At 41.1% G+C, this 25,742-nt stretch overlaps 1 protein-coding gene across 2 annotated transcripts; it reads left to right on the top strand.

Annotated features, from left to right (window-relative positions):
* The first annotated feature begins 113 nt into the window (after window positions 1-113).
* DHFR (dihydrofolate reductase) lies at window positions 114-17,178 on the top strand. 2 transcript variants are annotated; one of them, XM_080973267.1, is made up of 6 exons: window positions 114-313; window positions 1,152-1,201; window positions 2,370-2,475; window positions 3,703-3,829; window positions 14,814-14,929; window positions 17,115-17,178. In XM_080973267.1, exons 1-6 carry the CDS (start codon window positions 228-230, stop codon window positions 17,161-17,163), a joined length of 534 nt encoding a protein of 177 aa, XP_080829393.1. In that variant the 5' UTR covers window positions 114-227; the 3' UTR covers window positions 17,164-17,178. The 2 variants fall into 2 exon arrangements, with proteins under 2 accessions (XP_080829393.1, XP_080829392.1); XM_080973266.1 differs by lacking the exon at window positions 17,115-17,178 and adding an exon at window positions 15,157-15,692 and having other exon boundaries at window positions 121-313.
* Window positions 17,179-25,742: the final 8,564 nt, after the last annotated feature.

The raw sequence follows: 25,742 nt of genomic DNA, 5'->3' as shown, positions 1-25,742 counted from the left end.
GAGGGGGCGGTAACCGTTGGATTTCGTCACAGGAGGGGGAAAGGTCGTTGTTTTATTTGAGTCGCGGAGCCTCGTGGGAGGAGGTGTGTCCGCCCTACGCATGCGTAAGGGGTGCCGAGCTTCACCACCCCGCCCCTTCGTTGGACTCGTGGGCTTGTTTAATTCCAAAGTCTAACAGATACCGCTTCAATACCGAAGGCAGATTCAGCACAGGCACGGGAGGCATTATGGTTCTCTCATTAAATTCCATTGCTGCTGTATCCCTGAATATGGGCATCGGGAAGAATGGGGCTCTTCCTTGGCCCCCGCTCAGGTAAAAATGCTTGTTCGCTTCTGTTTTATCCCGCGCTTTTAAACGGAATACAAATCCCAGCATGCACTGCTGTCTTTACACGACGGGTGATTGTGCTGAGGACGAGCAAAGCAGGCTGGGAGTTGGTGTCTTTTCTGAAACTATATTATGCTAGTCAAAGGGGCAGTAATTGTAATCGTTTAATTATACATACCTTTTACATACTTATTCAGCCTCTCCTCCCTCCTTCCCCCGGATATTTTTATGGCACCCTTCAGGACAGAAAACCCTTTCCAAGGCTGCCGGTGGAAATGCTATAAAAATCAGTGTTGAAACTATAAAACATACCAAACGCCTAACAATGTATAATTTTAAAAACTAAAGCAGCAGCATAGAACCATCTCCGAACCAGGCTAGCAACCCATCAAAAATATAGCATAAAACATAAGTGGCAACCGTCTGAGTATACAACCCAACTTCATTAAAAATAGATGGAGATAAAAACAATTTTTGGCATCACATAATACCTGTAAGTCTGAATTGGTACAAATTTGCTTTAGTGAGCAATTTTAGTCGTACTATGGAAATCTCTTTCCTTACGCACTCCCATCACATTCATTCTCACCGTTTATCAGGGAATCTTGATCCCAGTGCCTTATAGAAACAGTAATGGTGGCTCAATGGCATGCACAAATAAATAAACAAATAACCCAATGAGGGGTGTGTGAAATCAAGCCAATCCACAGTTGTATGAGCTACAAAGTTTAACAAAAGAGCTGCTGAAGTCTTGAGATCAGGAATAAAGATAGCTATTGCAAGGATGACATGATTACAACATTGTTCATTTGTTTTTGAACAGGAATGAGTTTAAGTATTTTCAGAAAATGACAGTGACACCTACACAAGAAGGTAATGTTAGTTAACTTTCCATGGGTCTTGTTTTGTTTGTTTCAACCATGAGCTCTCATCTATATACTTTGGGAAATGAGTGACTTTGGTCCAGATTAATTTTTTATTCTGGTGAAAGGACCTTCAAATCTAAGCATATTTCAAAATTTTAAACAAATGAGGTTCATGATCCTAATGCTAGTTATCATGCCATAAGTTACAAGTTGCTGAGGAAAAGAGGTGTCGTGTGTCTTAGTGTATAGCAGTGCTTAGTGATGTGAGAATATTCTCCAGAGAATATTCTCCACAAATTGTAAATTCTGTGTCGTCTACACAGCTGCTTTAAATGTACACACCTCATTAATCAAGATTATTCTCCAAAAGATTATTCTCAAGAATTTAACATCACTAGCAGTGCTATATGACTGCAGTCCTGGTTCAGTTGAGGTTGGTGGCACAAACCTTCCATGGAATATTGTAGACTAAGTCTGCATCCTAAACAGGTGATTTAAAAATAGCACATTTATTTGGCAAGTTAGAGTGTTCATTTTGCACACACATCTCTTGGTGGAGCCATAAAACAACCCTGCAAGATATTTCAGTGTTGTTGTTGTTGTTATATTGCAAATCTGTGATGACTGGTGTGCATTAGGACTGGTAGGGTGAAAGGTAGGAAGACCAGCAGTACATGGATCCAGAGCCAATGACAGGCAGAGCCCACTAACTCTAATTTTGTCCCAATCCTCTTGCTTGGTTCTACAAGGACTAAACTGAGACTAACTCTTGAATTATTTGCCTGTTAAAATCTGGAATTAAATATGTTGTCTTTTTTCTTCCATAACTCTACTTATAACCTAGGTCCATTGACTTAAATGGTATTAATTCAAAGCATATTAATAGTAAAAATAAAAGGTTTAAATTGTCTCTGTTAACTCAGTTGGTTTGAGCATGGTGCTGATAATACCAAGGTCGCAGGTTTGATCCCCATACAGGCCAGCTGCATATTCCTGCATTGCAGGGGGTTGGACTAGATGACCCTTCCAACTCTACAATTCTATGATTCTATGAATTAAACTGGTATTCAGTCGAATATTGTGGTGCTACTGCTTAAATAGACGTTGCATGGCCATACCACCTCCACCAGATGTCACTAGATAATAACATCAAGTATGTTCTTTATATTTTACAGGAAAACAAAATGTAGTGATAATGGGTAAAAGGACTTGGTTCTCCATTCCTGAGAAGAATCGCCCTTTAAAAGGCAGAATTAATATAGTACTCAGCAAGGAACTGGTGTAAGTACCCATATTTTTTTGGAAAAATTGGAAGAGGATATGAAATCATTTACTGAATTTAACTGGCTCAGTGGGATTAGTTTTAAAAGTTTCTGTGTTAGCAATAGTACCTTTTAAAACTAATCCCCTGTTCAGTGCTAAAAATGCCTATCCTGTAGAAAGTGTTGACTTTTCTATGTGCTCTTTAAAACCTGGGGGCCATGTCAGGACACATTTTCTGTTCTGTATCTTTAATTCCTGCATGGTTACTAGTATTTTGGCTCCAAATTTCCAATTTGTCCCAAATATAGTTTCTATTTTAGATCCCACATTTCCTCCACAGAGCTCAGGGTGATTAGAAATGGTTCTCCCCCATTTTTGCCCTGACAGCAACCCTATGAAGTCAGTTACAGATAGGTAGCCGTGTTGGTCTGCCATAGTCAAAATAAAAAAAATCCTTCCAGTAGCACCTTTAAGACCAACTAAGTTAACTTAGTTGGTCTTAAAGGTGCTACTGGAAGGATTTTTTTTATTTTGCCTATGAAGTCAGTTAGACTGAAGGATAGTGACTGTTCCATGGTCACCCAGTGAGCTTGATAGCTAAGTGGGGACTTGAACCTTGATCTCCCTAGTCCTATTCCAACACTAACCACTACACCATGGTCAATGAAGCAGAAACATGGTAGAGATAAATGCTTGCAGTTCACAGCTGAGATTATTGCAATATTGTCATTTTTATACTTGGATGCATACATGCGCACACATACACACACATGAAACATGCATATATCTATAGACATGACTATTACATGATAGATATGCTGAGAAACAGCATGTGCATGCTTACGAAAATGTGATAGGAATACTCAAGGATGGATATATGCATGTATGTATGTGAACTGTAGCGTATCGCCTGATTTCTAAAATTGTAGAAATATCTCAAGGACAACAAAAGCGAACTATCTCTGGTACAGCTAATACCAGTAATTTATTTTCATTTCCTGTATTATTTATTTATTGAATTTATATACCGCCCTATACCTGGGGGTCTCAGGGCGGTTCACAGAATAATGTCTTGTTCAAACTGTAGGCTTAACAGTTTATGAGGATGTAGTTTTACCTTCTCTCAGAAGTGGTTTTACACTGTAATTCTAATTGTATATCATCCGCAAAATCTAATGATCAAGTGATGGTTTTATAAAGGGGGTGTGTGCTTAAATATTAAGCAGTGACATTTGTTTGTTCTAGGAAAATTCCTGAAGGAGCCCATTACCTGGCCAAAAGTCTAGATCAGGCGTTAGATCTTCTGGAATCACCAGAGTTGGCAAGTAAAATAGACATGATTTGGATAGTTGGAGGAACTTCAGTTTATAAGGTATGGGTCAAATGCAAGATTAATATTCTAAAATAATGTAATATAATAATCAAAGATGGACAATACCTACTTTTAGTGTGGCCTTTTCACATCCTGACAATTTTCAAATCATTGAAGTAGATGGCACGTTTAAAACAGTTTCCATAGTGGGCTTTTCTCCAAATGTAGCTGTACTTTTCTTTTAACAAAGTAACATTTATTTTAGAAAATTATTAATTCTGTTCAAAAGAATTGCAAAGTGATATACTAAACAGAAATTTACTACAATATATTAATAATCAAGTATAAATCTAAAAAAAATACATACTGTTCGACCAATAGTACTTACCCATCCATAGTGGCTGGTACAAAATGCCAGCCAGTCACATTGTACAGCAGGGCAAGATAAAAACTCACCCAACCTCAGAATTCAGATAAATATAATCTCCTACCCCACCTCCCGCCTGGGGTGCACAGTCACTCCCTCCCCGTCTGACACCAGTGGGAAGGGAGCAGTTAGGTGCCATCCACCAAGAAACAATACAGTTTTTGCTTATTTATTTTAATGGTCCTTAGATGGGATTTTCCAGCAAGCCACATTAAAATAAATGCAGGCTAAACAAGTACAATCCTTTGTGAATTGTTAAAAAGAAGGGTGCACATTTTCACCACATTTTTACCTTCCCAGTTTCTACTGTTATTTTTTTATATAAAATATATACATATGTTATCCTGGTTGCTATAGTGAAGCTTTTTTTGTGCTTTTGGCCTCTGTAACCTCCTAATATGGACATTTAGTGTTTTATTATTATGCATTTTAGTTTGTTTATTGTATAACATTCATTTTCAATGGATGTTGTGAACTGACTTGAAGAATTCTGAGAACCTGAAATACATTTTAAAATAACCTGCCTCCTACTGGAGAATAATGTTTATCTTCCATTTAGAAGAAAACGCCAATTGAGAACTGAACAGTGAAAATGCATGCTTCACAAAGCTGCTTTTGTAGTGTTCCAAAAATGTATACTTCAGTTAATAATTTATATTCTTCATATCTAACCAAGTTAAGTGTTATGCCTTCTGCTTCACTTCCTGTTACTTAAAAGAGAGCAGTGCTATTCAGTGTTGCAACTCTCAGGCATTGTTTGTTTTTTATTATTGTTCCCTGCGTCCTGTTGTTCGTTTGGTGGGTTAACTTCATAGCCACAGGCTGTCTTGCCCAAGAGAGTATGCTACTCTGCTACTCAATGTAACATTTTTATGTAAATTCTGTCTATAACTTCAAGTTCTAGTAGTAATAAAGCCACTTCCTGATAGCCTGCAAGGAAAAAGTAAAGTGGTTCTAGAGAAAGCTTTATTTTTGAGCTGACATTATGGTTTTAATGAGATGGACTAAATTAACATGAACACCAATAAAAATTCAAAGTGTTTTAGTGCATTTATCAGAGATGTAGTATGCTGAATGATAAGAGTTTCTAAAAGACTACTATTATTTTATGAACAGGTGTGTGGGTAGAAAATTATCTATGGGTACTGAATATCTGCTGGTAATTGAAATGAATCATTTTATTTTATGTAATCCATTAGTTGCTTTTGAAAGCTTTGTTTTTGACATTACTGTACTGTGTTACATGTTTTAATGTAACAGCTTTTGCACCACAGCATTAGGCAAAGCCAGTGTTGGGGTCAGTGGGGTACAGAACTTTACCAATTAAAGGCTGAAGGAAAAGGGTAAAGGGACCCCTCACCGGTACGTCCAGTCGCAGATGACTCTGGGGTTGCGGCACTTATCTCGCTTTGCTTGGCCGAGGGAGCAAGCGTATAGCTTCCGGGTCATGTGGCCAGCATGACTAAGCCGTTTCTGGTGAACCATAGCAGTGCACTGAAATGCCATTTACCTTCCTGCTGGAGCGGTACCTATTAATCTACTTGCACTTTGACGTGCTTTTGAACTGCTAGGTTGGCAGGAGCAGGGACCGAGCAACGGGAGCTCACCCCATTAAGGGGATTTGAACCACCAAGAAGGTAAGGTGTTTCCGTGCGCTGCTCTGGTTCGCCAGAAGTGGCTAGTCATGCTGGCCACATGACCCGGAAGCTGTACGCCGGCTCCCTCGGCCAATAAAGCGAGATGAGCGCCGCAACCCCAGAGTCAGACATGACTGGACCTAATGGTCAGGGGTCCCTTTACCTTTACCTTATGGGTTCCAAGAGTGTTGCCTGGGGCATAATGAACTCTTTGGAACAAAACTTGGCATTACAGCTACATCACAGGAGGTGTGATAATGCGGATAATACAAAGTGCTATTCATTCTGCATGTCTTGATTCTTCTATTTTACTCAACAAGCTGGCAGTATCAAAGAAGAGCACTAGCTAAAGATTTTAATAAGTGCTTCTATTTCATACCTACAGGGGGGAAAACAAATGCTGGATCCTCAATGCTGAATATGATTTGTCCTAGTCTTTCCTCTTTCCTGCTGCTTGTACTGTTCCTTCAAACAGACCGCATAGGGCCAAACTATTCATGTGATGCTAAGTATGTCATTAGAAGGCCCCTCAAAGTGCATTAAAAAACAACAACAGCAGGCATGGGAGTTCGATTTTCATTGCACTGCAACATGAAAAGAGGTTTAACCCTTTCTATTTTTCAGCAATCCTTCTGAAATACACACTCAATATTAATCTGAGCAGGGGGAAGGTTGTTCTCATTACTGTTGATGGGAGCCTTTTTCTGAAGCTAATAGCAATGCTTTGGAGTTGCTATTTTTGTCAGGACTGTGCAGGGAAATAAACCTCCCCTCCTTGGATACTGTGGTCCTAATAAAACTGGGAACTGTGTTGTTTGTTGAAACATATTGATGTACAGTGGTATCTCTGGTTACGAACAGGATCCGTTCTGGAGGCCCGGCCGTATCCCAAAAATTTTGTAACCGGAGGACCGCTTCTACGCATGCATGAGCGGCAAACCCACTTCCGGGTTTGCCGCGTTCGCAACCCGAAGATTATGTTACCGGAAGATAATTCTTAGTGATACTTTAATTCTTCGTGATACATTGAGGATCACACATAGTTTGCCCCTTAGAGAGGAACTGGTATAGTGTAGCATGAAGTTTCATATACAACAGTCTACTGGTATATGGGCTAAGAACATGGTAGAGTCAATACTAGTAGTGCAAACTTGCAAGATCAGAGTTACAGACCATGATTGAAATATGATACCTGTGTGCTTGTAGCTGAGTTGGGAATGTGCTCTCACCCTCATGTGCTTGCAGGCTTCCCAAAGGCATCTGGTTGGCTACTGTGAAAACAGGGTGCGGCACTAGCAGGGCTCATTTTCTGTTTGTTCTGGTAACAACTGTAATCCACCTCACTGATAAATTTTATATAGCCACTACAGATTTTATACAGACGAGCAAATGGCACTGAGTTAAATGTGCCAGTTGTTTGGTAGATTTAAATATATTTTCTGAGCCATGATTCATAAACAGTTTTCAGTGGCAAACAATGTGCTAGTCGAGGCTGTTTTATACACGAATGGACAGTGTCACCTGAATGGTTTTTGATTAAAGCATTGTGTAAAGAATTACTCATTTGGCAAAAGGACAGGAGGGGATGTTAAGCTTATCAGTCACTGAACAATGGAAAATGAAAGCCCTTTGCTGTACACTCTCATAAAATACTTTGCTCCATATTTAATGTCAGAGTGTTTAAAAGAACATATTTTATTCTGTTGTATTTAGCATGGCTTCCAGCTTTTTCCAATTACTTTCCTTGCATTAATTAAGAACCATTTATTTGCCCTTTATTACTGTAGCAAATATCTGTTTAAAAGATAAACTGTCTCTTTAATAGAGTACTTCCCAACAAAAGCAGTCAGCATACTCACTGATTTGCTAAAAATGCTACTCTGTAAGCTTCATATTGAATAGATGCCCAGAGCCAGAATGTCGGGGGAGTGAGAGTACGACATAGTATGTTGTACAAAACAGCAAAGATCTAAATATAGGTAGTCCAATATGTTTAGTATGATTTCATTTATGAAATCATTTTAATAATAAAAGTTTGATTTTAATAAAATAAATGCCAAGTACTTATCAGTAATACCATGTACCGGAACTCTGGGGGAAGTAGCTTTATATATTATTACTGGGTACCGTATTTTTCGCCCCATAGGACGCACTTTTTCCCCTCCAAAAATGAAGGGGAAATGTGTGTGCGTCCTATGGGGCGAATGCAGGCTTTCGCTGAAGCCTGGAGAGCGAGAGGGGTAGGTGCGCACTGACCCCTCTCGCTATCCAGGCCTCGCGCAAATCTCCGCAAGGCGCAGGAGCCCGGCGCTGGGCTCCCGCGCCTTGTGGAGAGTTGCCTGCATGCCGAAGGCTGGGCGCGCTGAGCTCAGCGCGCCCAGGCTTCGTGCAGCTCTCCGCAAGGCACGGGAGCCCAACACCGGGCTCCCACAGTTTGCGGAGAGTTGCCTGTTCTGGGGGCTGGAGCCCCAGCCCCGCGCCTGGGGGGGAAATAATTTTCCCCCCTTTATTCCCCCCCCCCAAAAAAACTAGGTGCGCCTTATGGGACGGTGCGTCCTATAGGGCGAAAAATACGGTAATTTGGTAGACCAATACTTTTTTTCTTTTTTCTGTAGGCTAAAAAATTACCAATACTTGTGTGTGTGTGTGTGTGAGAGAGAGAGAGAGAGAGAGAAAAATACAGGAAAGAAGTCTGGTATGTCCTTGACCCTAACAGCCCATACCTCACTCTTGAGGGTTATTGCAATAGTTTAATAAGCCCTTTTTCCCCTAAAAGGATTCATTAAAAAGTTTGTTTAAGATGTTGTGATGCTGGTGCATGCACACACACGCATTGTGCTAGGACAGTAAGTGAATCTACATTGGGGAAGTAGACAAACCCTTGGAACTAGGCAAGCAAGAGGGAAGAAAGCAGGAGGAAGCGCACCTTTCACTTCTTGTTTGCCAGTCACTCTGAGACTGGAACATTCCTATTTACTTGAGAGGGTTTGTGTGATGAAGACCTTTGAAATTAATTAACATGACTAAGGTAGGTCCACTTATTTCAATAGGTCTACTCTGAGTAAAATGTAGTTGAGTACCACCCTGAGTCTGCCTTTAAAAGGTTGTTTTATTGCATGCACTCCACTTCTGCGTTCACGTTAACAAAAAGCTATGCACTATGTCTCCCCTACCAACAGAAGCTCAGCTGGTGGGTATATGAGAAGCTCATAGCACCTCGACTTTGGGATGCCTTTTCTAAAGAGGTCCACCATGCTCCATCATTACCTGTTTTTTAAGCCAATTGTTGAAAAAAAAGGCTGTTCTAGGGTCTCTTCAGCTATACGAAAATTTCGATACAGTACAAACATGTGCATGCTTACTCAAAAGTAAGTCTGACTGTGTTCATTGGGGTTTATTTTACTATAGTAAGCATGTTTTGAATTGAAGTTATGATAATCATTTATTGAATTGTTAGTTTGCATTTTTGTTTAACTTTTATTTTAGAGACTAGTTGCTTTGAGGGCCATTGGTAGAGGTGTGTAGTAACCACAAGATTTGGCTTAGACTCCAGTTTGGTGCTTTGGAAACATACAGATTTGGTTCAGACTGCTTCAGAGCCTGCCCAGTTCACCTCTGATCTGAATCCAAATCTCAGTTTGGGGAAAACAAAGTTGTGTGCCTCCCTAGTGCTTATAGTGGAGAAAACAACAAACTGTTATAGCTTTTCTTTTTGACAAAACTGAATGAAATTAGTAGGCATAGCAGGCTCTTTTGGGTCTCAGCTCCTGCCAACCTAGCAATTCAAAAGCATGCCAGTGCAAGTAGATAAATAGGTACTGCTGCGGCAGAAAGGTAAATGGCGTTTCCGTGCACTCTTGTTTCCGTCATGGTGTTCCATTGCGCCAGAAGTGGTTTAGTTATGCTGGCCACATGACTCAGAAAGCTATCTCTGGACAAAAGCCAGCTCCCTCAGCCTGAAAAGCGAGATGAGCGCCGCAACCTCATAGTTGCCTTTGACTGGGCTTAACCGTCCAAGCGTCCTTTACCTTTATACAGTACTGCTCTGCTTAATTGAGTGTGCTAATCTACACTATGCTTGCAGGCAATTGCCATTTCAGTAGTGCTGATGATGGAGGCTGCTGCATCAACACTGAGGGCAGAATGGTTCTAGTATCATGGAAACATCACAAATGGTGGCAGTGCAGCCACATCAGGACTGTAGTACATGATCTGACACTTTCTGGAAGCAGTGCCATGCAGGAGTTGTTCAGGCCTTTAAAATAATACACAGTTCTAATACAGAAAACAAATGTGAAATTATTTATCCAAAATTAGCAATAAACTCATATTCATATAAAAGAAACATGCTGATTTGACATCTCCTTGGAAAATTATAAAATGGGGGACGGGTGGAAGAAAGGTTAGAGCATGACTCATTGATGGAGTCATAAGTCACTTAAATCCCAGTCTTCTGTATTTTAAGTGCCTTTTTAGAAGTGCTTGCTAAGATTGAAGTGGGAGGATTTGAACTTCTGCTCTGAATAAGAGGTGTGGGGGTGGGGACTTGGTTGAAAGAAATGTAGCAACGTCTTAACTATATTAGAGTTGATGCCAACTGACAATGTGACTTTAAAAAACCAACAACATTTATAAGATGCAGTGGAATCTTTTTCCTTCCTTTTGTGTATAAGAATTGTGTGAGATTAGTAGCTGAACATTGCCCACTGTCCTGTGTCAGTAGATGTATGTATGTGGGATTCACTGTGGGGTTTTCTCTTTCTCCCCTCATTTTGTTAAGCTGCAAGTGCTTAGCAAGGGAAGATTTGGCACTGCAAGAATGGAAGGATTAATTCAAGAGCTAATCCTTAGTGGTTTCTTAGTATTTCCTTTTCCTTGAAATTTGTTTTATATAATCAGCAGAATGAATCCTCTCTGAAAACTCTGCAGTATGTACACAGAGGATTCTAAAGCAAACACTAGTATTAGATTCCGTATGAAACTTTTTTTTTTAGCAGGATACAATGCAGTTTGGAAGTTACTTTCCACATGTGGCAGCAACTTCATTGCTTAATTTGCAAGAAATTTCTCCTTTCCCAAAATGGTGGACTTTTTGTTGCAGAATTTACACGGAAATAGAAGTACCAGTACATATGCCCAAGGTGGGTAGGGGAAGACATAAAAGTGAACAAAGTAAACTAATGTGAAATTTACTTTTGTAAATTTGAAAAACTCACTCATAACCTTTGCACCTTCCACCCAGACAACCAAAAAGCATTATCAGAATTCAAGGGCACATTGTAGCCTGGCAAAAACACATGGGCTGTGAAACAGGGCCAGTGAAGGGTGTGTCCTGGTGAGAGTTTTGAAGGCCAGCTGGAGAAGCCTGGAGGCCCCTGGCCGAAAGATTCCCCCTCAGTGATGTAGCCCCAAGTACTTTAAAATCTGTTTCTGGTTTTGATCATGCCTTTGTATTGATTTGGTCTTAGTGGTGGATACATTGCAAAAGTTGGTAGCAGGCAATGGAGACAGAGAGGATTACAATCAATGGATAGTATAATTTTATTCCTGTGCACTCCTTATAAAGAAATGAAATAAAAAATTGGCTTTTCTTGGTCATTAAATGCCAAAAGAATTCTATCTCGCTGATGTGTTCTCCTTTTTACCTGAAAGTATTCAAACTGAACCAGTTGCTTTATAAATTTGTGGCCTCAGCAACTGCTGACTTAAATTGTTGGATTAGATCTGCATGAACAGACGTTTGTCAAAGCAACAGTTACCAACTCAATGTTAAGTGAATCATCTTTAAAAGATTAAGTGTTCTGTGGAAGAAAAGTGGAAAGAGAATTTGAAATCTTTATGTTGGTAACCGTATAGCTGTAGCTGGTTGTGTACTTTTCATAAGCAGGCCTGGGGGCGGTTTCCTGCATCTGTAAATTAAAGAAAGAGGCTACACTTATCAGAACGCACAATATTTCAAAACTGATTGCTTCTCCTTATGTGTCCTTTAAAAAAAATAAATCAAATGGCTGCCACATTCCAGGCTAAATTAATACAGTTGTGCATGGCTGTGTTCAGATGTCACTCTAAACTATGGTTTGGCATAACCTAACCTCCTCCCACACTTTCAGTCCTCCCTTCTCCTCTCAGATGTCTGAGAGGAGGAATTTAGAAGCTTTTGCATCAACTTTAGGTTGACCACTGTTTATTGTCTTATGTGGAATTGTGGTTAATCTTAAGTATGGTTAGGTTTAATAAGCCAACGTCAGAAACCATGTTTTAAACATGGCTTATTTGAAACTAACCACAATTAAGATTAACTTAATTTAGAAGGCACAACAAGCTATGGATAATCAAAGCAGAAGGAGAATATATCAAACTTCTCTTCCTGAGTGTTCAGGTGGAAAGTAGGTGGAGTGCAGGAGCCAGGAAAAGGCTATGTTCATTCATGTCTTGCTAAACTATCGTTCAGCATGAAGTCCAAATGCAGCCAATATACCGTATTTTTCGGCCCATAGGACGCACCGGCCCATAGGACGCACCTAGTTTTTTGGGGGGAAATAAAGGAAAAAATTTTTTCCTTTATCCCCCCCCCAATCCAGGTTGGGGAATCCAAACCAGGTCGGGGAACAGTGGGATGGCAGCGCTCTGCCTCCCTGCTGTCCCCCGAGCTTGTGGGGCTGCCCGATGTCTGCCCGAAGCGCGGGGCGCTCTGCTTCAGCGCTCCCCGCGCTCCGTGCAGCAGGCTGCTATCCGCAGCCTAGGGAGCCCTGTGGGAACTCCCACAGAGCTCCCTAGGCTGCGGGTGTCTGCCCGAAGCGCAGGGCACTATGCTTCAGCGCGCCCCGTGCTCCGTGCAGCAGGCTGATATCCGCAGCCTAGGGAGCCCTGCGGGAACCCTGCGGATGTCTGCCTGAAGCGCGGGGCGCTCTGCTTCAGTGCGCCCCGCACTCTGTGCAGCAGGCTGCTATCCGCAGCCTAGGGAGCCCTGCAGGAACTCCCGCGGGCTCCCCAGGCTTGCTGATAGCTTCCTGAAGCCTGGAGAGCGAGAGGGGTCGGTGCGCACTGACCCCTCTCGCTCTCCAAGCTTCAGCGAAAGCCTGCATTCGCCACATAGGACGCACACAGATTTCCCCTTCATTTTTGGAGGGGAAAAAGTGTGTCGTATAGGGCAAAAAATACGGTATTGTATTTTTTTTTTTTATTGAAAAAGCTTGGCCTCAAAAAATTTTTGATGCCCACATAAATCTTTTTATCTTCTTGGGTCAAATTATCTTTGTGTGACATACGTTTCTGTAGATGTGTTTATGAGGAATGGTTTTGGATTTGTTTGCAAGTTGTGAAAATTGTCTGCTACTTCATATCTGCTTTATATCTGTGGTCTGGAAATAAACAACAAGAGTGGTTGTGATAATCTTCCTGCCCTGCAGTTATTGTATTCACAGGGATTCTTGTAGTGTCCTTTCAAGTGGATAATGTTCTGAGTTTTGTTTTCAGACCTAATTTCTATGTTAACATGATGTAAAGGAAAACCACAAGTGGGTTCAGTTCTTTTTTTAAAAAAATCCAGCAGAGGACACAGAAACATGACCATAATTACCACAGTCATCAATGAGAGGAGGAGACTATTGAAAAGAATGCCCTGTGTGAGCGGGGGGGGGGGGGAGGAGACCATCCTTGTAAGAGGCAGGCTACAGGGCACTGTATGTTAAGTGTTGGGAAACTCTTGGCATTAACTATATGAATGGGTCGAGGATCTGAGGAAATATTCTGCTGCTCCCATGTTTAACAGAATTGATTTTTTGTATAGCTACACTGTGATATTTATGTATTATATACTATTGCTGCCATTTTTAGGACTTTGCTAACGTAATTTACTCTTTGCATCTTTGCACTCTGCAACTGTTTTGAGCTTTTGACTTTATTGTATGTCGAGACCCTGTAACCACCCCCTCGAAGATGAATGAAAAACACCAGGACAGGATATTTGGTTAATGTTATTGGGCAAATTTTGGCCACAACTTTATTGGTTACAGAATTTGAGCAGTATTGGCTTAGGCATTGAATAGACCCGACTATATCTGACTCCTGCCCGCTGCACAGGGAATCCAGTAGGGGTAAACCACCTTTGTATTTGTTAAAATTGTTTAATATGTCAGTGTCACTGCTGTGTGGCTCCATTTATTATTTTTGTAGTTTCTGTTTTTGCTGTGCTGCAAACCACTTTGGGTGCAGTTTTTTGTGGAAAATGGGGATGCAAATTAAACAATAGTAACTCGTTGTGACCATGTGATGTCCTTTGAGAATCTGTCTGCTCCTTTTGGTTTCCCAAAACTGCAATATTTCTAAAGATGTTTACAGTTTTCAGTAAATGTCTTACTGTCTAGGGTTGCCATATGTCTGGGATTTCCTGGACATGTCCTTTTGAGGGGGGCCAGAGCACCCATCCAGGCAGATTTCTGCATTTTTCATGGATTGTCTGGGTTTGGGGGGTTTAATTTATTATTATTATTATTATTATTATTATTATTATTATTATTAGTGGGGCACACACATACTCAGAAGACTCTGTGCCCTGGAACAGGAATCACTGCATCAGGCGGCCTTCCATGGCCTTCCCAGGGCCATGCTAAGCCCTGAATTGCTTCCAGCGGCCAGCAGGCCTTGCACAGAGATGCAGGATGGGAGGGGGGGTTGTTCTTCAGAATATGGCAGCCCTATTATGATACAATACAATATCTTTATTGTCATTGTCCCATACAGAACAATGAAATTGAAAAATCTACATAAGACATTCAAAACCCCCTAAAAAGTCTGAAACCCCATTTTAAAATACAATATAGTCCTATAGAGATTCCTTATACTGTGTTTAAAACCAATTTACTGTCTGTAAATTGATTGATGATATATTATTAAAATTGCCTGTAAAAATTTTAAGTTCCTGCCCAGTATTGGCTAATTAAGAAAACACATATTCATTTATTTTATCTGGCTTTTTAAGGCAGCAATGGACAAGCCGGTTCATCAACGATTGTTTGTGACAAGAATCCTGCATTACTTTGAAAGTGATACATTCTTTCCAGAAATTGATTTAGAAAAATACAGGCTTCTACCTAGGTAAGTATTTTATGAACAGTAATCTCTCATTTTCATCTGAAGCTTTACTATTAGTGGCATAACAAAATATTTCCCAAGTTAATTTATGCTAATGCAAAACCTGAAAAGAAATATTAGAACCAACAATATGTGAAGGACAAAATAATCTCTTCATGTTTCTTCCAGCTTAGTCAAATATGTAATTATTCTTTTTATCAAACTACAAGCAATGCTTTCTCTCTACATAGTTTCCCAGGTGTCCCTGCTGATATTCAAGAAGAGAATGGCATTCAGTACAAATTTGAAGTGTATGAAAAGAGCATCTAAACTTCACCTGATGTGACAACTCTTTGCTCAAAACAAGCTTCTTAATTTAATCCGTTTTGGCAGAATAAACGCTCTCCTCCCTCATGTGCTCTCCATGTTGCTTCCCCCTGACAACTGCAGATGCTGAGAATCAGACAGAGGGAGCACCAGGCTCTCCTTTGCCCTCCCAGAGACCAAAATTACATGGGAGTAAGCTCCACTGAAATAAATGTCTCTTTCGTGTAGTATTCATCTCTGGCTCACTCTCTTCAGGCTAATGCAAGTTCTGCTGGTGGAGAGGCTTCCTCACAACAAGCACAATACGGTGTAGAAACTACAATGAAAAAGTTGTCTCTTGTGTATGTGAGACTTCCATAAGTCCACTGAAAAATGCATTCCATGTTCACGGCTGGCAGAATAAATCATGGGTTTGTTTTTGTTATTGTTTCATAAATAAAAAGGTGTATTTTGAATTTCATCTTGTATGAATACTCTCTTGAACTACAACTCCCATCAGCCCCCAACCAGCTACTGGTCAATGCATAAGTTTTAGTTTCCAGCCATTAACTCACATTAAATTTCAATTTTCTGGCAACAGTTCAAACTTTAGGTCTCATCAATTTCATGCTTAAAATTGAAGTGGAGTTTTTTTTCCTGCTGTTGATAGTTTTTTTTTTTTTATGAAAACCAAGAAAAAATTAAGTTGCTAGGCAGCAGTCACTTTGCTTATGAATCACTGCCTGGAGTAATTACCAGTGCTAAGAAGTTACTATAATCTCCATTAAGAAATTTTAAAAGTGAGTAATTTACCATCAATTGTGTTGGTCAATCTCGCCACAGAATCCTACAGAATAGGGGGGAAATGACAATTAGTGAAATTGTCTTAAACATTCTCTGGATAATACTATCTGATACATAGTCTTTCCCCCCTTCAGCTGCTCAAACAGAACACTGTTGTAAAATTATTTTCCATAACACATTTTTACTTCTCCACCCTGGTACCATCTTCCATTTAGTGCTCTTTTTGTAATTTTAGAGCAAGCCTTTGTTCAGTTTGCTGCTGAGCTTATATCAACATGTAAAAGTGTGTGTGTGTGTATATATATATATATATATATATATATAATCCCAAGTTGTACAAAATGTGTTTTGTTACACTCAGCTATAACATCCCAATTTACTTCAGAGTCCAAAGGTGGTGAGGCAGACCATCCACCTTTCCACCCTAATTGAGGCAGATTTTACTGCCAGTACTGGGGATCCAAAATACCTGAAGCAGTGGTGGCTTGGATGGTCTCCCAAATGCCAAGAACCCCTCCCCCCAAAAAACCTCCTCCTTTTCCTTTTCCCTTTCAAAGTGCTGTCTCCACCCATTTCTGGCTAGCTGTACTCACAACCAATCAAGGTGAAGCTCTTGCTTAGCATACTGAGAATTTTGCCTGTATTGTTCCATCAAACTCTGATTTACCTGGGCCATCTGTCACAGAAGCACCTGATTTTTTAAAAATAAAAATCATCTATGGCTTTAAAAATAAATTATTATACTAAATGGAGTTAAACCCTTTTTATTTTTCTGGGGTTCAAAAATGACTTATGAACTTATGTTCATCAATGTAATTTAAGTCCTGGGGTAAAAATGCCTAAATTGGATTTCAGTACTGATCTTAATATGTCACTGTGTGTTACTGTTTTGTAGTATTAAGAATGTCAGATGTGTAACTGCATTAAGATTATTTGTGACAAAGGGTGACATAGAAATGTATTGAATAAATAAAGTAAATAAATGCATTTTGCCTGAGAGTAAAAACAAAGTTTTGCCTTTGGTGTTCATCTCTGCCAACTAAGAAGTTGAAGAAGCCATTGATTCACTGCTGCTCCACTGTCACTCTTTTCCTTGCAGTGATGGATCTTGGGGTCTCAAATTTCACTGGCACCCTGTGCAACACTAAAATCCAGTGCCCCTCTGCCTATGGTGCTCCATTCTGATTTAGTTGTGGCAGCCCCCAAATCTGCCTCTGTACCTGGTGAGCTACACAGCGGGTTTGATCATCTCATGGATGAGCCTGGCCTCTCTCATTGTTCTGTATACATCACATTGAATAATAATGCCTATAGGCCTGAAGCTATTTCAAAACTAGTAACTAGTAGCTTTCTAAAGTACATGCCATAGCAATGTAAGGAATGTATGCACAATCCCTATTACCATTTCCTCTAAGACTCCAGCTACACGACACAAAGAGCATGAACTGGCCAATTTCACACTAGTTCTAAAGTTGGCGTTATGGCACAATGAATTGTTTCACCTCCTGTACATTGTTCAAGAATGGTGGGCTGCTTTTAGGAACAGGAATATATTTTATAGGGACCTAATTTAGCTCTTTACTACACTCACTACTGCTGCTGTTCCAGCTTTTCCTAGCCATTGAACTTTTATTATTAGGGTTATTCAAGGTAGGGGTGATCAGTTATTTGACTTTATATATAGACACAAGTGAAGGTGGATAAAAGAGAGAGCCTGTTATATGTGTGCATGAAGGTATGGCAATGGCAACATCTGAAAAAAAAGGGGGCTACTGTTGCCCATTAAACGGCCACCACTGTGCACAGGGAAAAGCAGTCTGCTAATTAAACTCTCCAAAATTTTGCTGAAAGCTGGCATATTTTAGTTGAATCACCAGTCTACTTTTGGAACTGTAATGCAGACCAGCTGGTTTCAGCTTTCTTGCTAGTTCTACTATTAAACAATATTTAATTTTTAAGCTGTTTAGAACACTTTGTTCCCAGGGAAGCATGAATGAGGGGGATTAAATTATATCTGTATTATACTTCTCTTAGTGACTGGTAATTATATTGTCACTCATTGTGCCATGCTATTCACTGCACTTAGCTGCACAGAGAACTGAGGGAAATGGTTTTATTTTTCCTGTTCTACAACAAGAAGCTGATTCAAAGCTACTTTTAAAGTATCTAACTGATGCCAGTGGGGCTACTTGTGAGAAAAGAAAGGGCAACATTCTGAAGATGAATAACTTCCCATTGCCTCAAAGTGAGGTATATAGTACAAGTGAATATTTTTTTTAAGCGTTTTGGAAAACTTCATTTGTGTTCTGATGTACAGTGGTACCTCGGGTTAAGTACTTAATTTGTTCTGGAGGTCCGTTCTTAACCTGAAACTGTTCTTAACCTGAAGCACCACTTTAGCTAATGGAGCCTCCTGCTGCTGCCGCACTGCCGGAGCACGATTTCTGTTCTCATCCTGAAGCAAAGTTCTTAACCTGAAGTAATATTTCTGGGTTAGCGGAGACTGTAACCTGAAGCATATGTAACCTGAAGCATATGTAACCCGAAGCATATGTAACCCGAGGTACCACTGTATTAGGTGTATTAATTTTTGACTATTCTCTAACTACATTTTACTAAACGGGGTTATTGTTGTTTTTACTGTTTTCTTGCTCTGTGTAGAACTGTTGTTCTTAGAAGTGTTCCATTTGTGCGAAGTGACTCTCCACATAGGTGCAGTGTTTTAACAATACCAACATAATCAGCAAAACAAGAGTTTGCTGCTATAGTTAAAACAGCTACATCCACATCCGACAGGAATGGCTACAGCTCCAGGCCACAAGTGCAAGACATAAACAGTAAATGTATGTTTATCTGAAATCCTACAGCTTCTGAAAACAACATGCAAGAAATTCATTGTATTTTAATATTTTGCTGGAAGCTGCCCAGAGTGGCTGGGGAAACCCAGTCAGATGGGTGGGGTATAAATAATAAATTATTATTATATTATTATTATTATGTATCACACATTGCCCCACCACCACTAAGTAGCATGACACACCAACCCCACATAATAGATAAGTGTGGCCTAGATGAAGGAGTAATAGATTTATGGTTTGAGAAAACATTTTATAACATTGTACATCGACAAAATATTTGTGGCATGCGCTTTTGAGGGATAGATCCCATCTCAGATCTAGGAAGAGGTCACTAAGCAGCTAAGTGCATATTCAGTGAAAATGGGGGGGGGGGTTGTAATCACAGGGGATGTGATTCACTCTACCCTGGCTGCCAATGGTGATTTATAGGCATATCAAGATAAATTAGAAAAGCATACCTAAGGAGGGCACAATTCCTTCCTGTAGAAAGCCATTTGCAGTGTTTCTTCAACCCAGGTACTGTAGTTAATCAACCTATTTGTGTAATAAACCACATATGTGAATCCTCTAAAGTTTCTCTTGTTCCCAATTCCTTCTGTTGGAAAACCTTACATTTGCCGTGCCACACCATGACCCTTGGCTAAATATCCAAATGTGTCATTTGGGTGCACCTTTATTATATATGTGTAGATGATAACACATGGTAACAACTATGTGCTCTAGCTAACTATTTATTCTTGCTGCTTTGCTTTCCCCAAGCTGCAGTCCCACAAATACAGGATTCATCACTCATCCTTGTCCATGCTCCTGGTTTCCCCCCTGTGGAGTTGTTAACCTTTTTCCAAGCAGTTCCCTGTTCCTTAGCAAGCTCCAAGAGAGAGACAGCTATGCAACAGGTAAAGGTGTTCCTAACATGGAATTGGTGCCACAATGTTCACTACACGTGCTACCCTGCTATTTACAAAGTGCAAGGCATAGGAACCTCAGTGAGCTGGCAGCCCCTGCATGCATGTCTTTCCTTTTCAAACTGCTGTGTGGTGTAGACTCTCATTCCTCCCCTTTGTGTGCTGTGCTCTAAAACGGGCTGTAAGGAACATAAGGGAATTTGAACTCCTGCCTGTTAGTGCATTTGGGGACTTGACATTGGATTATGCTGGCTGGGATGGAATGGGGTTCTGTGGCATTGCCCTGCATGGTGATGCAGGGGTAGGTGCTAGGGGATGTCTCCATTGCTACAAGTTCATTTGACCGCATACATGTATTTGATGCTTTTGAATTATGGTGCTAGAGGAGACTTTAGAGTTCCATGGACTGCAAGAAGATCCAACCTATCCATTCTTAAGGAAATCAGCCCTGAGTGCTCACTGGAAGGACAGATCCTGAAGCTGAGACTCCAATACTTTGGCCACCTCATGAGAAGAGAAGACTCCCTGGAAAAGACCCTGATGCTGGGAAAGATGGAGGGCACAAGGAGAAGGGGACGACAGAGGACGAGATGGTTGGATAGTGTTCTTGAAGCTACCAGCATGAGTTTGACTAAACTGCGGGAGGCAGTGGAAGACAGAAGTGCCTGGCGTGCTCTGGTCCATGGGGTCACAAAGAGTCGGACACGACTAAAAGACTAAACAACAACAACAACATGTATGAACAGCCTATCTGTGGTCCAGCAGTTTTGTGATGGGTGTGCACTGGCAGTTTTTATGGACGCTGGGGGCATGTCTACCATTTTTACACTGTAGTTTCTGGCTCTCTGCTTTGCTTTTCTCCTCCTCTCCTTGAATGAGCATGCACTGGATACGGTGCCTGTTCCGCTAGTGTAGTGGTGGAAATGTCTTTGGTCCAAGCCTAATGTGAGTTAAAAATTGCGGTGTAAAAAGTTTCTCCGAACTTCTCACTGCTTGAATAACTGAGAACATAAAGCAGTATTGTAGATCAAATTTCCTTTAAACTCTCTGGCTACTTACCGTAAGTAGAGACAACAACACATTTGCTCTCTCGCTCCTAAATTCAGTATTTCATATTCCTGCAGATAAAAGAAATAATTGTTCCTTGTTTACTGTTCCAGACCATGGCTTCTCTGATTGAATACTGCTGTAAAAACATTTTTGGCATTAAAACTTGAGCATATGCTCTTAGGTGGGTTTAAAATACAAGCCTTTCAAAACAGATGGTAATCTTAAAAGTATTGACACATGTGTAGTTTTATCTTTCACTTAAAAAACTAAAAGGACAAGCAATCACACAGAGTGGGGTGTTTTGTAACGTGGTGCAGCATTTTCTCCTATCATTGATTAAAATTAGCTGCCCAGTGCTGTGGTATCTAATATTTTAGTCTTCAGCATTATTTAGTAGCAGTATTACAGTGCACACAGTCCAAAAGGATAATAATAATAATAATAATAATAATAATAATAATAATAATAATAATTTATTATTTATACCCCGCCCATCTGGCTGGGCTTCCCCAGCCACTCTGGGCGGCTTCCAAAAGAATATTAAAATACTATAATACATCAAACATTAAAAGCTTCCCGAAACAGGGCTGCCTTCAGATGTCTTCTAAAAGCCTGGTAGTTGTTGTTCTCTTTGACATCTGGTGGGAGGGTGTTCCAGAGGGAAGGCGCCACTACCGAGAAGGCCCTCTGCCTGGTTCCCTGTAACTTGGCTTCTCGCAGTGAGGGAACTGCCAGAAGGCCCTCAGTGCTGGACCTCAGTGTCTGGGTAGAACGATGGGGGTGGAGACGCTCCTTCAGATATACTGGATCAAGGCCGTTTAGGGCTTTAAAGGTCAGCACCAACACTTTGAATTGTGCTCGGAAACGTACTGGGAGCCAATGTAGGTCTTTCAAGACCGGTGTTATGTGGTCTCTGCGGCCGCTCCCAGTCACCAGTCTAGCCGCCGCGTTCTGGATTAGTTGTAGTTTCCGGGTCACCTTCAAAGGTAGCCCCACGTAGAGCGCATTGCAGTAATCCAAGCGGGAGATAACCAGAGCATGCACCACTCTGGCATAAAGTGAGGCTAATATAAATAAAACACTTAAAATGTCTGTCCATCCAAGATGAAATGCTAATGAAAACGCCTTCCAACTTCTTAACTTTTTTGTTACTTTAAATATGCACACTGCTATTTGTCAGCCACGATTTGAACCCATTGTTGAAGGTAGGAAATCTGAATAGATAGAATATTACCGGTATTTCTGCCTATAGGAAGGGTTTACTATAGGCAGCTAAAACATCTTAATATCGGCATCGCATTCACTTCTGCAATTAAAAAGAAGCTTTATAACTTATTCTGTGCATGTACAGTATATTTTCTAAATGGGTATCACTAAAGGACCAATGTCACTATAGTCCTGTTTCATGTAAGCACACAAGTATGTGATGGCAACACTGGCAACTGTTTGTGTGGCATGATGCCTCTAGCTCATGGGTAGGCAAACTAAGGCCTGGGGGCCAGATCCGGCCCAATCGCCTTCTAAATCCGCCCTGCGGACGGTCCGGGAATCAGCGTGTTTTTACATGAGTAGAATGTGTGCTTTTATTTAAAATGCATCTCTGGGTTACTTGTGGGGCATAGGAATTCATTCATTTTTTAATATATATATAGTCCAGCCCCCCACAAGGTCTGAGGGACAGTGGACCGCCCTCCTGCTGAAAAAGTTTGCTGTTCTGTCATGTTGAACACTTTATGGTTTTTAAGGACGGCTCTACCAAGGACTAAGCCTGGGTGGCAATGCAGAACTACTGGTACTGCCAAAATGCTCAGAGAGAGGATGACTGGCATTTTCAATCTGAGCAATCAGTTTTCCCCATCACTTTTAAAAATTGGGAATCTGCAGCATATTAAGGCATTGATTCACAGATGTCTCCTTCATACAAAAGCCTTCTCTGAAGCTTCTCCCATTATTTAATTAGTGTGGCATAAATATGGCAGGCAGATTAAGCAAATGTGTAGGAGAGCTACTTTATTCCATGGTAGCAATGCTGTCCCCACCAGCAACTTTGATAAAATATCCAGAAGTGTATATGCCACCTACATGCCTTACATAATCCCAGCAACAACAGGCCAAAGAAGAGTGGTAACCTTTCCAAAAGAGTGGGTGTGTTGCGTATTCATTTCCCAGGCTGTTCAATAAAGAAACAGTATTAGTAATGTGGGTGGTATGTGAAGAAAGGAGGAAGCGAGACAGAGGATGAGATGGCATAAGTGTCCTTGGATGTTTTCATACTGTGGGCTTCTTTGTTATCTTTGTTTATATCTGTGCCTTATTCAGGTAGTGAGCTCAGAGTCATGGTAACATGGTACGATTTGCCTTCAAACTATTTTTGTTTGTAACAATTATTCAACTGTTAGGGCTGAGTTAAGCATTATATTCACAAGCTACAAAATAAGGGTCCTGAGAAACTGGGTTTTTGGATAAAAGTATGCAGGAAATGTCAGACACCTCTAAAATGACTGATGAGATAGGAAAAGCCCTCCTGGATCAGGCCAGTGGCCCAACTAATCCAGCACCCTGTTCTCACAGTGGGTGACCAGATGCCTGTGGGAAGCCCACAATTTAAGAAGGATGTTGACATGCTGGGATGTGTGCAGAGGAGGGCAACCAATATGGTCAAGAGCCTGGAAGCCAAGCCCTATGAGGAATGGGTGAAGGAGCTGTGTATATTTAGCCTGGTAAAGAGGAGACATGATAGCCATCTTCAAATATCTTAAGGGCTGTCACATGCAAGATGGAGCAAGCTTGTTTTCTCCTGCTCTGGAGGGTAGGACACTAACCAATGGCTTCAATATACAAGAAAGGAGATTCCACTGTTCCTCTGGCCAGTGTCAAGCATCAGGGAATCCGATTCACCCATGGTAGGTGCCAGGAATAGATGAGACAAGGGAAGTTCTTACCAATGTCTTTTATTCAATATTCACAGAGAGGGGCTTAGAAATGCAGCCTCTTGGAGTAATGGTGTTGCTCCGAGTAAATCTCCACACACACACACTTTTCTCTCCACTTCCTCAATCATCAACAGCACCACTCACCTTACAGTGGCCGCTTAGAGTAATTTGTCTCCGAGTTCTTTGCTCTCCTACTTTCAATGCCCGCCAGGTTCTGGGAGAAGGGGGGTCTGGAATTCTTTCTACTGATAACGTGTCAGCCAGCTGCTCCAGCTCTGCCTCCTCCTCCTCCTCCTCTCCCATTTTTTCCCAACTTTGTTCTTCAACTGCCTCTGAGCTACGACCTCCCACAAACCACTGTTGTAAATCTATACTGTCTTCCTCTTTTCTGGAAGGTTCAGGCTGGGGAGACGGTCTCCACCACTCTTCCACTGTCCAGTCCCTGACACCAGTGAGAGGCACACACAGAGTAACCTGTTGTTGTTTAGTCGTGTCAGACTCTTCGTGACCCCATGGACCAGAGCACTGCCTTGCTGTGGCGAAGGGGCTTGAATAACTCAGAGAAGCTATGAGCTATGCCGTGTAGGGCCACCCAAGATGGACAGGTCATAGTGCAAAGTTTTGACCAAACATGATCCACCTGGAGCAGGAACCGGCAAGCCACTCCAGTATCCCTGCCAAGAAAACTCCATGGACAAAGACAACAGGCATATAAAAGAGTAACCCAGTGAGCCATAAAAAGAGCAGGAACTGGTGCATATCATTCTTCCACAGTACTGTAGTTCAGTATGTTGCAAGAGAAATGTGGTTGCACAGGCCATTGTAAATGGTGACTTGTCATTGGTAGGTGAAAGAAACTATAGTTGGATAGGGTTAAATAATGAAGATTCCCTGGGTAGATGGGCAAGTTGGAAGTGAAGACTTATTTTGTTACATTGATCATGCAACATCATGCTGAGGGGCAAGCTAACTTCTTTCATTGCAGGAAGCAGATGACTAATAATGACACACCATTCCAAACAGAAATTATCAGCTTCTGTATCATGGCCCAGTGGCAGCACTAGAGAAAAAAAGAACTGAGGGATTGGAGAAGATAGATGGAAATAACAAGTGACGTTTATTAGAGGGCAAGCTCTCTTTGGCATGCATGGTGCTCTGCAGTGTAGGCAAAGGGGAGCAGTGATTTATTTCAGTGGTGCTCACCCACTGTTAGTCCAACACAGTAGCACCTCAGATTGCCTCACTCTCCAACAGGTTTTCTTGGAATCAATCACCACAGTGCAAGAATAGTAAATCAGATAATACTGTTAGTTGTGGAGATTCTAAAGACCCAGGCAAAGCATACAGAACATCGGGGATTGCTCTGAACAGTTGAGCAAATTGCCTGCTTCATCCAGCAGCTGGGACAACTTCCTCTTAGCATACATAGTGACTTGGAATATTAAGCTCTGCTGTAATTGGCCGTTCTCTATTATCTCTAGGCCTCCTTGAGTCATGCCTGATGTTTCCCTGATTCTGTTTTCCTGGAGGTTGCAGGCACCACTCTTGCTTGCTCGGGTGATTACTAATAAATAAGCCTACTGAAATGGTATGCCTATCTGACTTTGGGCCTTAGGAAGAGCTGGAGTTGGGAATTCAACATGAGTACTTTATGCTTCTTTATACACAAGAAATGGTTTTGCAAATCCGGCCACCTTATTCTGCAGGTTGAAGAGCAGAACAGGAGACAAGAGGGCATATTTAGACAATTTATATGCCACTTAATTAAAACTGTCTCTTCATAGCTGTCAACTTTTCCATTTTCTTGCGAGGAATCCTATTCGGAATAAGGGAATTTCCTTTTAAAAAAGGGAAACGTTGCCAGCTATGCGTCTCTTAAGTGATAGCTCAGCAAATACAATATAGATAAAATCAGTTAAAAACTTAACTATGCAATCAGAAATAACTTTATAAGTCTGCTGCAATAAAGCAGTCTTCAGTA

Source organism: Podarcis pityusensis (genome assembly GCF_964106645.2).
Source record: "Podarcis pityusensis genome assembly, chromosome: 11".
Lineage (NCBI taxonomy): Eukaryota > Metazoa > Chordata > Lepidosauria > Squamata > Lacertidae > Podarcis > Podarcis pityusensis.
Note: the sequence above shows the minus strand (reverse complement) of the source record. Positions and strands in the feature narration are given on the sequence as shown.